General features: G+C 50.3%; 1 protein-coding gene across 2 annotated transcripts in view; it reads right to left on the bottom strand.

The window, feature by feature from the left end:
- The window catches only part of Fbxo21 (F-box protein 21), a 36,456-nt gene that overhangs the window by 18,629 nt on the left and 1,908 nt on the right, over positions 1-15,919 (bottom strand). For both annotated transcript variants that reach the window (XM_052755172.1, XM_052755173.1), the window contains exons 3-7: positions 14,302-14,396; positions 7,965-8,086; positions 4,885-5,031; positions 4,515-4,651; positions 2,867-3,003 (exon numbers count right to left, since the gene is read on the bottom strand). In XM_052755172.1, coding sequence (XP_052611132.1) covers positions 2,867-3,003; positions 4,515-4,651; positions 4,885-5,031; positions 7,965-8,086; positions 14,302-14,396 — 638 coding nt within the window. The remainder of the gene's footprint in view (positions 1-2,866; positions 3,004-4,514; positions 4,652-4,884; positions 5,032-7,964; positions 8,087-14,301; positions 14,397-15,919) is intronic.

Genomic DNA, 15,919 nt, shown 5'->3' with positions numbered 1-15,919 from the left:
AACAAAAATCCACACAGCTACTCCTATACATAAAAAGTGAAAAGAACACGTACAGATAATAAAAAATACAATCTTGAAAAAAATCTAATGTCTACATATAAATACAACTTAGCAAAATTAGCCAAGCACAGCAGTGCATGACTTCAATCCCACGGCAGAGGCAGAGGCAGGAGGATCTCTGTGATCTTGGGGCCTGTTTGATCAACATTGCAAATTCTAGGCCAGCCAGTGCTACAAAGTGAGGCCATGTCTCCCTATACAAAACAACAAATAAGCAAACAAAAACTTCACAAAATTAGAAATTTGGAAGGTAGTTTTGGTCACACCAAACAGCAAGCTAATGCTGAAAACTGAGAAGTACTCCATGTGGAAGAGAGAAGCATTCAGTGTGGAGGAGAGAAGCATTCCGTGTGGAGGAGAGAAGCATTCCGTGTGGAGGAGAGAAGCATTCCGTGTGGAAGAGAGAAGCACTCCGTGTGGAAGAGAGAAGCATTCCGTGTGGAAGAGAGAAGCATTCCGTGTGGAAGAGAGAAGCACTCCGTGTGGAGGAGAGAAGCATTCCGTGTGGAAGAGAGAAGCATTCCGTGTGGAAGAGAGAAGCACTCCGTGTGGAAGAGAGAAGCATTCCGTGTGGAGGAGAAAAGCATTCTGTGTGGAGGAGAGAAGCATTCCGTGTGGAAGGAGATCCCTGGGCTGGAAAGATGGGAAGGTGCTTGCTGCCAAGTTCAAGGCCCTGAGTTTGACCCCTGGGACCCAAATAGTAGAAGGAAAAAAACTGACTCCCCTACAAGTTTTCCTCTAACTTCTGTACACACATACATACACACACACACACACAGTTAAAAGCAACATCAAAAACCCTCAAAAATCATCCCCAGGCAAGGGTATTGCTATCTGTTTCTGCTTTGTAGTCAATAGCATACAAAGCCAACATACTAAGCTAGAAAAAACAAAACAGTGCTGTTCAGACACTGTGACATGTCACCAAAAGCCGGAGCCACAAACCATCCGCAGGGTAGACTTATCCAGCCAGGCACTGAAGGCCAGGCCTGCATACAAGTACCAGTCACAGCTAGAGCCAAAACACTTGGTAGCTCAGGATAGCCCTAACAGAGTCATGTGGAAAGGGTAAACAATTTCTGACAGAACCTCCAGAACCACAGTCAGACAGCAGGAGGCTGCAGGATCCTGACATTAGTGCCAGAACCAGCTATGACCAGCCAGAAGCAGTTTCTAGCTGCAATCAATAGCCAAGTAGAACTTTCTTTTTGTTTTCTTGTTTGATATAGGGGCTAGACTGTAGTCCAGGCTGGCCACAAACTCCTGCCTCAGCCTCCCAGTGCCCATCACACAGGCCTCCTAAGGAACCTGATAAACTGACTCTCAATCCGTAAGGAAGACCAAAAGCTAGGAACATCCAGAGCACTTTTAAGATCTGGATGGGGGCGGGAGATCATGAGGGCTCAGAGTACAGCCTGGGCAGGGAGGGTGGAGCCCAGCTGCTAACAAGGGCTGTGTGTGTGTGTGTGTGTGTGTGTGTGTGTGTGTGTGTGTGTGTGTGTGTGTGTGTGTGCGCGCGCGCGCTGCTGGTGGCTCAGGCTTCCACAGTTCTCTGTGTTTGTTTCTGGCCCCTGTCTGGGTCCTGAAGTAAAGTGATTGATCCTCCTGCTTCAGCCTCCCAAGCAGACAGGACTTCAAGTACTAACAAATCATTGCATTGTCTGAGCCTGGAGTGGTGGCTCAGCTCTGTAATACTAGCACTCAGGATGAGAGGCTGAAGCAGGAGGATTCCAAGTTCAGGACAGCCTGGGTAGAATAGTGAGTCACTGTCTCAAAGAATCAATACACTAAAAGAGACAGAAATGCTCAGATCACGTAGGACCCTCAGTAGATGTCATGTGAGTATCTTACAGACGCACAAGGAGATAGGTAAGCTTACCAAGGCTGCAAATAAGTTTTCTTATTTGCAAATAATAGGAAGTAGATATCCAGATTGCAAACATTAACTTACCAGTCAACTGTGAGGACTATACGTTTGGAAAATAATGACAGTCTATAGTAATGTAGAGAAACTCAAAGTAATGGATGGGGCTGAGGGGGCTTCACACCTCATGAAATGTCTTTCTTCTTAAACTGGAGGGGCATGTGGAGTCCAGCTGCACTTCCTTTCCACAGAGCAGGAGAGATTAGAGGGTAAGAGAATGTGTGTGAATGTGTGAGTGTGTGTGAGTGTGTGTTGCACACGCACACTGGAGGCTGTCCTTGAACTTTTAAGCCAGCATTTACGAGAATACTAGCCCCATTTGGCTCTGATGAAGCCAGGTTTTTGAGCCCTGTCTGGCTTCAAAGTTCAGGGACTGCTCATCCCACTGTCCAGGACAGGACAACAGGATGAGTTTTTTTCCCTCGTGTGGAGAAGTGCTTTTCTCCCTGGGGAAGACTCTGCTTAGGAGAAGCAGAGGACTCGACCCGAAACAAGTCAATCCCAGAATACAACTCAGCTCAGCCAGGCTGTAAGCTGCCCAGCCTGGTAGTCCTCTCTCCCAAGCTGGAGCACAAGTGTGGGAGGAGGAGGCTGTTTTATGGCTGATGAGAAAAGAGAAGAACCTTTGATGGGATGGACCTTCACACTATGGACCCTGACAGCCACAAGACCTTTTTTAAGTTAGGCTTTTGAGATGTTGTAGAGTCACATGCCTGTGTAAGAAATACAGAAATATACATCGTGCTTGTCACTCCCCACATAAGGGGGATCCAATATAACCTCAATGGGATCCCTCAGAAGCAGATGCCTGCTTGGTAATACCTAATTTAACATCAGAACCCGGTTCCTCAACACCCATTAAACACAGCAAAGATGGCTCACCCTTCTGCGCCTTGGCACCACCTCAGGAGGAAGTGGCTTGGGAAGTTGACGGGCTCCAGAGGGACCCCCAGCTGCCGGGCGATGGTCAGGTAGAGCAGAGACATGCTGATGGGGATTCCTGTTCTGCGGGTCAACACCTGAGGGAGGAAAGTTGCTGAGGTTCAGGAGGGCCAAGGGCTGGCTCGATGCGGTGCCAGCATCCTATGCTAGCTCCAGAGCTACATTTAGATCAGGGACCAAACCCAGCACTCTGGCTGTTTTCTCACAGCTTGCAGAAGACGTTTGCCTCCTCCCCTAGCTCCAACACAGGGTCTCCTTACAAAGCCAGGCTGGCCTCAAACTTGCCACCATGTCCCTTGGCCTCCCAATGCTCTGGGCTTACAGGTGTGGACCACCCCACACCCAATTTCTTGCTTTTAGCTTGTGTTTTGTTTTTGCTGGGCTAGGCATGGAAGCTGTAGCCTTGTGTGCACTGGGCAAGCATTCCACCACTTAGCTATTGCCCACACCTGAATTTTCAAATGTTTAAAATATTCTAAGAACAAAACCATTTTGTGACATGAAAATAACAGAAGCCAGAGGTTCTACAGTCTATGCCTATAGTCCTAGCACCCGGGAGGCTGAGGCAAGATGCCAGAAAGTCCAAGACCAGCCTGGGCTACCAAGTGAGAGCCTATCTCAAAACAGGCAAAGAACCGTAACCAGCATGTTCCATGCCCACACAGCTTTTCTGGCACACAGAGTGCACAGCCACCCAAGACTTCAACTGCCTGTGCCCTTTTACCCAGTAAGACAGTACTGAGCCTGTGAACCTGGACTGCCAGGTCTTTTACAGGCAGCCTGCTGGTCTCCTCCTACCAGAAAGCAAGCATGTAAAGTCTGTGATATGACAACAGAAACCATGTTACAGAGAACAGGACAGACAAGGAAATGCACATCAAAGGTTTGTGGCTGATGTAGCTAGGCCACAGGCTTCCAGGCCAACGGAGGCAGGTCTGTGCAGTTCAACACTCATAATCATAGACTGAGCAAACTAAGCCACAGAAATGCCCATTTCTATTCACAGGGCTTCCTTACAACAGCCATCCTGGAGGCTGGAGAGATAGCTCAGTAGTTAAGATTAAGAGCACTGGCTGCTCTTCCAGAGGTCCTGAGTTCAGTTCCCAGCAACCACATGGTGGCTCATAACCATCTGTAACAGGATCTGATGCCCTCTTTTAAACATACATAAAATTTAAATAAGAAAAAAGAAAAGCGTCCTGCAGCAGATCTACCCCACCATGCTATCGCATGATAGAGGAAAATGGGCTTCACTGAGATACGGAAAGATCTGTCAGCAGAAAACGGACAGACAGCCCATCGGAGATGTGACTGCACACACTTACAGTCACCCTTGTCTGTCTAGAGGGGAGTCAGGTCTGAGCACCCTGGAGCATCAAAATCCATAGATCCAGTAGGTACAGGCAGAGAACCGACACACCCACCGTTTGTCAGCTTGAAGTCACACACTCCCTTTAAGGCACTGTTCGAATCCCCTGCGTGTGCACACCTGCAGGTTTAGGCAGTGAACGGTGCCTACACGGGAGCACACAGAGGGTGCTGCAGGAGGAGGGAACTGGATGGTTCCTCCTGCTGCAGCCACATGTACCTGGTGCATGTAGAGGTTCAAGGCGTTGTAGTAGTCCATGCGGTTCCCTTTGAACTTCAGCTGGTCGTACAGGACATAGTTGATGGCGTCCAGCACTTGGCTCTGGAGCTCTATCTCCATTATCATGGAGGACTCGCCTGCAGCACAGAGAGCTCCTCTGGGTCACAAACACGAGCAAGTACACCCCAAACACTCACACCCCAAACACAAGCAAGGCACACCCTGAACACACAGTGACTGGCAAGGGCCTGCATGACAGTCAAGTGCTGCCAGCCTGGGAATGGAGACAGGGTGGCGTTAGTGCTTTACATCATTCAGGCAACCACCCCCAGGGCCTTTGCAGCCTGGCTCATCTACAGCATTTCCACACCTGCCCTGAAGGTCAGGCTGGGGTGGCGGCTGTTGATACCACGGAGGGTTTTGCACACAAGTTCCACGATGCTATGGATCTGGGCCTGGATGTCTCTGAGGCTGATGTCGGAGAGAGGGTTGCAGTACTGGTCGATGTACACGGCACCTGTGGGTGAGAAGTGTGGAGTCAGCTTGCTTTCCACCTGACTGGTAGTAGCGTGTTACTCAACTAGCACTGGAGCTGTGACTTCTCATACCACACACCACACCAGCTCCCACCCTGGATGCCAGGAAAAGCCCTACCACAGCGAGGGAGATCAGATACCTTCGCCACAAAGCACTTCATACACCATTTAAGAAAACAAAACAAACCATTTTCGGGGAGGTCATGATTCAGTAAGCAGGACACGTGTCCCCACATCCTATTATGAAGACTGCCAAATGCCCGCAAGGAAACCCTCAGGCCACTTCTCTCCTACACTCACTCCTGTGAGCCAAAACCCAACCACTGAAAGACTTCCTGCAAGGCGATTCCTCTTAACAACTAAGCCAAGGGTAGGAATGGCAGACAGACCATTCCAGCCAATCACAGCTCTCATGGGTGGACTGTGGAAACTGAAGCTTTGTGCTTGAAAAATGTAAAAACAAGTATTTATTTTTCAAATATAACCTACAGAAAACAAAGACTGTTTCACTATTCTGAACTGGTGTGGTGGCACACACCTTTAATCACAACTCACAGACTCGAGAGACAACACACGCTCATAAGAGAAGGAGCCTTGATAACCCCACAGAGCAGGTCCAGTTTCATCGCTGGCCTCAGCCTCAGCGGACCTCATACCATGCCTAAACCATCACTTGGTGGCAGAACATGCTTACTTAAAAGCCTCCCAGTCACCTTTTAAATTCAAGAGACCTCAGGCTAGCCCAGGACCTTGCTGCTCCTACCAACACTCCAAAAGCTGAAGGTAGTAGTAGTTCAGGGCATTGGGAGACCCAGCCTAGACTACAGGGATTGTGCTATAAGCCACCTGCTCAGGCTTCTTCAGTGGCTGCAGTCTAGTCAGGGTTGAGGCTCTGGAGCCAGGACCCCCCATCAGCTACCCCCGGCCACTCAATGGCTTCTACTGCCTACCTAGTGACCTGGGTGGACTGTGGAAACTGAAGCTTTGTGCTTGAAAAATGTAAAAACAAGTATTTATTTTTCAAATATAACCTACAGAAAACAAAGACTGTTTCACTATTCTGAACTAGAGTGGTGGCACACACCTTTAATCCCAGCACTCAGGAGGCAGAGGCAGGAGGATCTCTGTGGTCAGTCTGGTCAACACAGCCAGCCAGGGCTACAAAGTGAGATTGCTTCAAACAAAAGAGAACACCACCTCGAGAGAGCTGAACTCCCAGCTCTCCTAAGTGTAGAAGCGGACAAGAGGATGGCTGTGACTTTCTTTTCATCTGCCTACAGTTTCCACCTCCTGTCAGTCAACATCAGACCTTCAACCGTTAGCATGTATCTCCACTAGGCACTGTGGGCTGTGGCAATCTTTATTCAAGGCCTGGAACATAACAAACCTACTTCCAAGGGCTGGGCATACCTAGCACTCAGAAGACAAGCTGACAGCTAGGCTGTGCTCTGCGTTTTAAAAAAGAAAAAACCAGCCGGGCGGTGGTGGCGCACGCCTTTAATCCCAGCACTCGGGAGGCAGAGGCAGGCGGATCTCTGTGAGTTCGAGGCCAGCCTGGTCTCCAAAGCGAGTACCAGGAAAGGCGCAAAGCTACACAGAGAAACCCTGTCTCGAAAAACCAAAAAAAAAAAAAAAAAAAAAAAAGAAGAAAAAACCAAACAAAAGCCAGGAAATGCACTGAACACCCTTGACACAGAGGGGTGAGGCAGTCCCTGTGCCAGCCAGGGCAGCTGCAGCTGCGGAGACCAGTGAGCTCTGCAGGGCTCAGCTGAGACTCACACAAGTGAGCCCTGAGCTGAGAGGCACAGGGGACCACAGGAAGTGAAGCCGGCATCTCTAGGCATGGGTCAGGAGAGGCCTGGATGCAGGAGCTGAACATTGCAGAGCAATTCGGAAAGGTGTGAAGTTAGGGGAGGGAGGTCCAGACCACAGAGGGCTCTGGGATGCAAGCAGCCATTCAGGAAACACGAGGCAGTCCTACAGAGATGGGGACTAAGTGGGTCAGGCACAGGGAGGACAGCAGGCAGTGATGCCCAGGGAAAGCCAGGACTCCTCAGACAGGCTGCCGAGAGCCTGGAGAACTATAATGGACAGGATGTGATCTAGAACACCAGCAAGGGGGGACGTCAAGCCATCTGGTGGCCCCCAGGAGCAAGGAGGATCCATAAGCACACACTTCACAACCACAGCATGGGAGGCATCTATCTAAGAATTAAGACAGTGTTTAAAAAGCCAAGTCACATTTTTTTTACTATTCCCCTAAGAACCCAGTATCTCCTAGCACAGAGCCCGGTCACCTCTCCCTTCCCCCATATGGGCCATGCCTCCGGCCACAGGCCACACTGCCTATCCTCACTAACCCCCAGGACACAGGCAAGCGGACCTCCAAAGTAACGGTTTTGAGCAGCAAGAACTGGTTTCACTAGCCAAAGGTCACTCACTCTGCAGGCCCACATGTGCTTGTGTGTTGAGGTCAAAGGTCAACCTCAGCATCGTCCTTGGGGGCTGTCCATCTGGTTTTTGCCAAGCTCACTGACCAGAGAATGGCAAGAATCCTCTGTCTCCGCCTCCCCAGCGCTGAGGTTACAAGCATGCCCAGCAAGTCTGGCTTTCTACACGAGTTCTGGGGACGGAATCCACTCCTCACAAACTGTGTGGCAAGCACTTTCCTGACTGAATGTCCAGTTCTAAACTGTCACTGAGCCAGTGACGACTCTTAAGACACATGGTCACTTAAGCTGACGTGGAGATGGCACCGGACTCTCTGCTGGAAGGTTGAGTACTGTCTGCTTTGTAATCCTAACACCCTCTGACATGGCTTTCCTTCCCCTCGTCCTGGAGGGACAGCTGTCACAGGATCTTACAGGCTGCCCAGCCGCCCAAGACCCCTGTCCGTAGGCACGGAAACACCCACCTTCCAGATAGGACTCGTAATCATCAGGCTGCTGCAGGAAAGCCTTGAGGTTGTTCAGGATTTTCTGCTGCCGCAGGTAGTACAGAATTTTCTTTGCGTAGTATTTCCAGGTCAGAGCTTTCCTGGGAAGCAACCAAACAAGCCACTAAGAACTTCAGTAGCCCAGCTTCCCCATCACATCACACACTCCTTGTTACCAAGACAAACACAGCGGGCACACATCTGCACCGCTGTCTGCGCAGGGCTCTGCACCCTGATGTGACGGTCCAATGGCAGGCAGACATTTACACCCTGACTCTGGGTGAAGGCTGTGAACAGCATCCTGGGAGGTGCACTGTGCTGGTCCCCAGGGCCTGCTTCCGACACTCAGGGCACAGGCTGCTCCTTGCTCCTTTGTGCTTGGTGAACTCAGGAGTCCTTCTAGCCTTACGGTTTCAGGTGTGTCCATGCTGACCACCTTTCCAGAAGTTACTTTCTGAAGAGGTTTTCCGGAGAACTCAAACCTGCACACCCAACTGTTACTCCACACCTGCCGATAACTGGGGGGCGCCCTAAGACTTCTTCCTCTGAGTCACTGTCAACTCATGAGGGTCAGGCCTCTGGGCCATCTTGAATGCCTAACACCCCGTCTCCCAACACTCTAACAAGAGCATCTCCCACTAATGTGGTACAGCTGGCCCAGACTCTATGGGTGTCTCAGTCCCCTCCTCCTCCTCCTCCGCTCCTGCTTCCATCCTCTTCCTTGTCACCGCTTGACAGGGCAGTCCATTGTTCCAGTGATACTGTCACCCACAGGACCATGGCCCCTGACCCAATTCTCCAGCTTCACTTCCTCACGCTAAAGCCCAACTTCTGGTGAAGACCCAGCATGTCCCTTCACCTGTCCCCACAGCCTCTGCGATCTCAGTTCCAACTGCTCCCACTGTTCCTTTAACCCCATGCCTGGCCGTGTCACCCCACACTTTCCTCAGTGGACTGTTCCTCCCTGGAGGCCTACAGTCTGCACCTCCTCTTGGCTCTGTGCAGACGGTCCAAGTCAGGCCGCTCCCTATCTTACCTCCACAGGTGCCACAGCCCCTTACACTCTAGTTCACTCAGCATTTCCCAGGCACATGCCACTTCCTAGCAAGGCAAACAGCTTCCGTGTTTGTATCGCTACCCTGTGAGCTCGAGAAGGCAGAGGTCTGGGACTGCTGCTCACAGCTGTACCCCCAGTGCCCACAGTAACACCTGGAGCACTGAGGGTGTGCAGAAGACTATGTGAAGCCCTTCAGCAGGTCTCCCAGACGAGACGGGACTAAGATGTGTGGCAGCCTCTACGCAACACTAAAGTCCCCTGCACCCACAGAGGCAGTGTCTATCTGTTCCACCTGTTCTTTCACCTCTAACAAACAAAGGTGGAGGGCAAGTGCTGTGTTCACCGCCCAGGCCAAGAAGTGCAATGCTGAGGTCACAGTCCCACTTCATGCCTCTGTGGCCACTTCCTGCACCTCTCTAGAGTGATTACCAACACATCCCTAAAGTTCTCAGGGATCTTCTAGACCTTGGCATCTACCGGGGCTCCTCCTCCTGTCTCCCCACTCTTTAACAGCAGCTCCCCATAGTCTGGGATACATTCACGTGAGCTTTAACTTGCTCTGAATTTCTTATTAGCAAGTAGACGGAGAGGCTGCCAAGAAGGGCGTCAAGCCTGAGTCTGATCCCCAAGATCCCACTGGGAGAAAGGAAGAGCTGATTCCTATGAGCTGTCCTCTCATGTACATGGCACAAGTGTGACCACACATACACAGAAGAACACAATAAACAAGAACACAAAATAAATTCACAACTAAGTGGCTGGAGAGGATCTGCAAAATTCAAATGCCAGTTATGTGGCAAGCTGCCACCCCAGGAGGTGGTGTAGTCTTTCATCAAGTCACCTGTAGATGCCTGCTTTGCCAGCCTTCTACCCCAGCACCAAAGAAAAAAGGCCCCTGTCTATGACCCTCTCAGGAAGCAGAGGCAGGAGGCTGCCAGCAAGGCCAGCCTAGACTACAGGGAGCCTCTGTCTTAAGAAAAGGAAAAAAGGTGGGGTGGAGGTGGTGACCAGGCGTGGTTGTCCCTTCTGTAATATCAGCAGCCACTGTGCTCAGTGTTCAGATCTACTGATCCTTCGGAGGTGACTCTAACTGAACCAGCCCCTCCTCATTTATTAGCAAGCCTGTCGCAAAACCCTCACCTACTCCCTAGTTTCCCATGGGGTGAAATGTAGCAAAAGCAGGACAAGCGCTCTGCCTTCCCTTTACTCATTTCTGAGTCTCCTTCGAAGACCAAGGAATACTTGAAATAGTACTGGGACTCAGAGAGCTAAACTGTCTGGAGCAGTCCAATATGCTCTGCCTCCACCATACTGCAGCCCCAGCCAGCACACCTTCGGCCCACAGATGCTTCACAAGACTCCACACTGACGAGAGGGACTGATGGTAGTCATGCTGTCTGGCTCCAGGTGTCAAGAGGCTCTGGACTCATCTTGTACATTTCTGACACAGGCCTGAGAAGCAGCCATTTGTCCATGATCTTGGCTTACGTTGGGGAAGTGGCAGCTGAGGATGGAAATCTGCAAGCTAGGACGGCCATTTCTACTGGGTGGTCATGAGTTCACACTGACACTTCCAATTCAAATTCAGACATTTACAGCTTTGACCTCCTCCTATGTGTATCCTTCTTCCTGAACAGTTCTGTTCCTCCCTGATACCTGAGATGACATGACAGTCATTCACTGGCCTGACTGCACATCTCCGTCCTACACACAAGCCTGGCCTGAGTCTAACGACTAGCTGTCCTGTCATCTCCCTGAATATAAAGAAGCTGGGCAATCCCCACATGATCTTGTGTGGACAAGTGTGTCTATCTGTCCAGGCCCGTGTGCACGCACACCATGGGGCGGACATATGTGGGAGTCAGAGGACAGCTTGCAGGACCTACTATGTGGGTCCCAGGGATTGAATTCAGGTCTTCAGGCTTGGCAGCAAGCACCTTCTTTACCTGTTCAACCACCTTGCCAGACCACTGCTCGATGCTCCTCTAGCTACATGGACTCTAGTCAGGGCTCCTGCCCTGACCACATACACAGTACTGTCTCCTGGACAGCTCTTGCTTGGAGCCAGCGGCTCAGGTTACTATACACTGAGTGCTCACCAGCAGGTTCGAGTCAGACTATCTCTGTGGTTTTGCGTTTCAAACTACCTTTCTAGCAGATGTGTCAGAAAGAGCCAAAGTCTGAGTCTTCCAAGCTGACAAGTTTGTCTTTAGCCTTTCTTTATACTTGGAAGTCAGTTCAGCTGGATATAAAAATCCTTGGCTGGCATTTCCTTATATCTTGGAATACCTTTTTTCCTCTGGCATAAAGTGCTGCTGTTGAAGTCTAAGGAGACAGTGCTTCTTTTTGCATAGAAGTGACTTCATCTCTTTTGCCTGGATACTCAAAGGCCCTTTCTGATTCTAAAACCCAGCAACTGAAGTGTCTTGCTGGGCACTGGCCACTCAGGTTACTTCCTCTGGCATAGCACAAGCTCTTTAATGTGTTGTGGTAAACTGTTCCTGAAGACCACACAGAACAGCACAGCTACCCTCATCACATAACCAGAGAGGGGCACTTGAGTATCTACAGAAACTGCTCGCTCCCTACTGCTTTCCACAATAGGAATGAATGCAAACAGGGTCACCATGCAAACTGACAACCCCAAACATTCTAAAAGGCAGAACATTCCCTGTCATTACACTTGTCCCAGCAGGGGCAACAGTTACTTTGAAAACAACCACTAATACATACTTCCTCTGGCTACACAAGTTCACTTTTCCTGACGAACTGACTAGCATGAAAAAGCAGCTTTCCCAGTGATTTTAACATTCCTCTGAAGAGTGAATTCCAAGGTGTTTCCTTAAAAGCACCGCCCTGCCGCTTTCCCTGGGTGTGGCAATCTCTGCAAAAGACCGATGGCTCCCAGCCTGGCCTTCCAGTCACAGTGTCACTGCGTGGGCTGCTTACTCTTGGGGAGGAAGTGTTGAGTAGAAGGCTAGTTTGCTGGGTTCCAGCTGGGCATCCAGTTCCACTTAGTGCTCCCTACTCAACAACCTGCCTGCCCCTCTCTCACTGGGGACCTCTCCTGGCATCCTCCTGTCTATGTCCGTTCCCACAGAGCTTGTTCAGATCACTAGTTCCCTCACACTCTGTCATACTAGCTCACAGTGCAAGCTTCCCATTACACTAATTTAAACACCTTTTTCCTGGCTATTTTTTTTTATTTAATTTTTTTTCATTTTACATACCAACCACTGTTCCCCCTCCCTCCCCTTCTCCTGCTTCCCCACCCACCCACCCCACTTCCGGGCTTTCTTGTAGATTTACTTCTCTGTACTTACTTTATGACAACATTATCCAGTTGGAAAAATAACTCAACAAAATAAAGACCTTCCCATCCTCACACCTTAGTTGTTTCTTTGTATCCACCTGGAGCAGCACTGGCTTGTGTATTAATTTGGGGAGAACTGACATCTTTGGCTAAGCCTTCTCACATTTTCAAAACACTACAACAACCTAGGAAACCTATTCCTGAGATCCTACAGGACTAAGAACTGAAGCCTCTAGAGTGAACATGGAGTACAGCAAGAGGCTGTCCACCAGCCGATCCCCCAAGACAGAGGGTACCAGTTAGCTAAGGGAGCTCCTCCTGCAGCAGTTGACTGGGACAGACCCCAGGGGTAATTCGAAGACAAAAGCCGAGCAGGGTCTGTCTCCAACAAACAATGATCCCTCTCTCCGTTTCTCATGTAGTTAGGTTAAAAAAAGACAACATAGGTCACTATTAAAAACTACACTGTGGGGCTAAGAGCCAGGGGTAGAGCACTCAGTTGGCCCTGGGTTTGGCATTCAAGACTACAAAAGAAAAATTACAGGGGTGGAGTCAGGAAAGGCCCAAATAAAAGCAGGAGTGGGAAGGGCAGGAAGAGTGTAAACAAGAAGAAAAGTTTACACAAACAAACTAAAGCCAAGAAAGTGCACCTCCAACCCCATCTACACACATGCCATGCCTAAAGACTATCGAGGCCACACAATACAGTGCTCACTCCAGTCAGTGTACACATAAACCTACTCACAGACTCGGGGTCGGGGGAGCAGCCCAGGCACTGGCATCTCACCTCTCCCTACGAACCCCCCTGAAACACTGTCTCCTGGTCTGGATATTTCGCAGTGACCCCTCTCAGTGCATCTTGTTCTCTAACTTTTGGACCAGAAGGTCTTCCCGACAGGAGGTTAGGCTTCCAGGCAAATCACTGGTGACTGGAAATTAAGCTTTCCAGCAGAAAATGTAAGATACATCATTCTAAACAGTAGGAGAGAGGGTTTATTTTGATTGTCAGTGATGTGGTTTTGGGTGAGTTTGTGTCTGTGGCTCTGTGCCTGTGAATGCAGGCATCCAAGTAGGTCAAAAGAGGGACGCAGATCCTGTGGCACTGGTGTTACAGGCGGCTGGGAGCCACCCCGTGTGGGTGATGGGAACTGAAGTCAGGCCCTCCGGAATGCTCTTCCGCACTGAGATGTCAGTCTCTCCAGTCCCAGGGGTCTTCTTAATCAAGAGAGTTTGTGCAGGACTCAGGCTCACTCCCTGCTGCACCCTGAATCACCCCTAAATCACTGAGTGCAATGTAAGCAGCTACTGTTTCAACAGCAACAAGAGAAAGGGTCTGCACACCCTCAGTCAAACCATGATCTGTGTCTGTGTAAGTGTGTGCCTGGTGCACAGATGTGAGCACACGTGGAGGCTAGAGGTTGCTCAGGTGTCATTCATCGGGAGTTACACACACTAGTGTTTGAGACACTCTCTCTCTGGAGACTGGTGCTGGCCACTTGGCTCAGCTGGTGGCCATCAAGCCCAGTTCTAGGATAGCAAGCCCACACCACGGGGATTGGACTGGGGTCCTCATGCTCGCAAAGCAAGCTGCACTGACGGGCCATCTCCCCTGCCCCTTGACATGTATTTTTTTTAAAGATTTTATTATTTTGAGACAGGGTCTCACTCTGTAGCCCACAGTGTTCTACAACTCACTATGCAGCTTTTGAGTCTGCTGCTTCTCCCTGCCTCAGCCTCCTGAGCACTGTAATTATAGACATGAGGCCCCAGGACTGCAGGGACTGACGTGTGTCAGTTGTCCTGTGTGCTGATCTCACATACACAGAGCTTTGCAAATTAACTGTGGCGAGAGAGGAAGTATGTGGAATACCAGGGGTCTTCCCCACACACCACAGCCACTCCCTCTGCAGTATTATGATGAGGATCCGGAGAAAGCCATGGCTTACCTTCCTTCCATGTTTAGGATGCACACCAGCTCATCCTCAAAAAAGATCTCCGGCCCCTCCAGGTTTTCAATGTCACTGAAGCCGTTACAAGGAACCTATGGAGAGACACACACAGGAGGCCTCAATCAGGAGTTAGCGTGGCTGACGCTGGCAGATACACAGCTGAGCCGCAAGTGAGGACAGCTGCTCACTGTGACAGACAGCAGCTCTTACACACTGTCTCCTAGGGCCTTCAGGGCAGAGAGCAACATGGAAGTCACAGCACATCCAGGCCCTCACTCTCACAGTCCGGGAGTTTCTGAGATTGGTGGTGCCAGATTCTCATGTGCAGATACAGAACTCACACAGGCTGAGGTGCAAGTCTCCAATCTCCCAAGGTCTTTGCTACACACAACTGGAGAGGCCAGAGGCATTTAGCCCAAGGCAGAGATGCTCCTGAGGCTCCCTGGATGAGCACTCTGCTCTGCACACTGAGGCAGTGGTACATGTGCGCTGTGGTGGAGGTGCGCACATGTTGAGGTAACGGTGCGATGGCTACTGAGGTGGAGATACATGTGTGCTGAGGTGGTGGTGCATGAAGACTCTCGGGTTCAAGTCCTGGGATTGCCCCAGTTTCCTCAAGATAGCAGCCACAGTGTTCCATGTTAACTTGTGTGCACGTGGAGAAAACAAGAACACCAGAGTGCTGAGCCAAACCAATCATCCACCTGTGAGACCACCCTAAGCAGCCCCTGCTGTGTTCCAGGTCCTCCACAGACGTCTAACTAAGCCAGCAGTGGTGCAGGGAAAGAGAGGGAAAAGCCCACCCATCCATCGTTATCAGAGAAAGGTTAAGAGGTGGCATCACACATGCCCTGCACCACACCACCGTGTGTTTTAAGCCACTTGTGATTACAGACTGGCTAGGGCACTGTTCCAGGCTGAACAAAACCTGAAACCTTGGTTCATTCTGTCATTAATAAGCATTAACAAACACACTATCTGTAGTCCCCAGAGGGGACTGAGTTAAATGGTGCTGAAGGTTCAAACCTGCCCTATTGAAACTTGAAACACCTTGAAAACACTGTCCATGAATCCCGTTCACAGCAGAGTGGAAAGTCAGAAGCAGTTTTCAGAAAGACAACCTCCATCAAACCAGGAGAGCAAAACAAACGACATCAGTTCCAATCCGTGGAGGAACTGAAAATATAAGGGGACAATTCCCTAGCCCTACGCAAAGGCGCGTCAGGAATGGACACTGATTTCCACCGGACATTCTGGACAAGGGGAAGACAACCGACTCCAAACCATATCAGAAACACACACTTCAGTCAGTGAAGAAAAGCAACATACAACTTGGGCCCGGCCTGACCATGCTCACTTGTCATCCCAGCCCTCAGGAGGAAGCTGGATAAGAGTTTAAGGCCAGCCTGGGCTACACGGTGAAAACTCCTCTCACAGAACAAAGAGCAGCAGTGCTAACAAAAATCCTGACCTGCCAAGAGCAACGGATGCGAGCCGGTTTGCCATGGGGCAGCAATGGAACTGACCCACAGGCAGCTTTTAACCCCGCTCCCTTAACTAATAACGCCCTTCGCTACTGAGCAGGGCGCCATTTACTTCAGCAGCCTTCCTGGGA

The sequence above is a fragment of the Peromyscus californicus genome, unplaced genomic scaffold (genome assembly GCF_007827085.1).
Source record: "Peromyscus californicus insignis strain IS unplaced genomic scaffold, ASM782708v3 Scaffold_2__1_contigs__length_46816999, whole genome shotgun sequence".
Taxonomy (NCBI): Eukaryota; Metazoa; Chordata; class Mammalia; order Rodentia; family Cricetidae; genus Peromyscus; species Peromyscus californicus.
The sequence above is the reverse complement of the archived record's forward strand: the minus strand, read 5'-3'. Positions and strand labels throughout refer to the sequence as shown.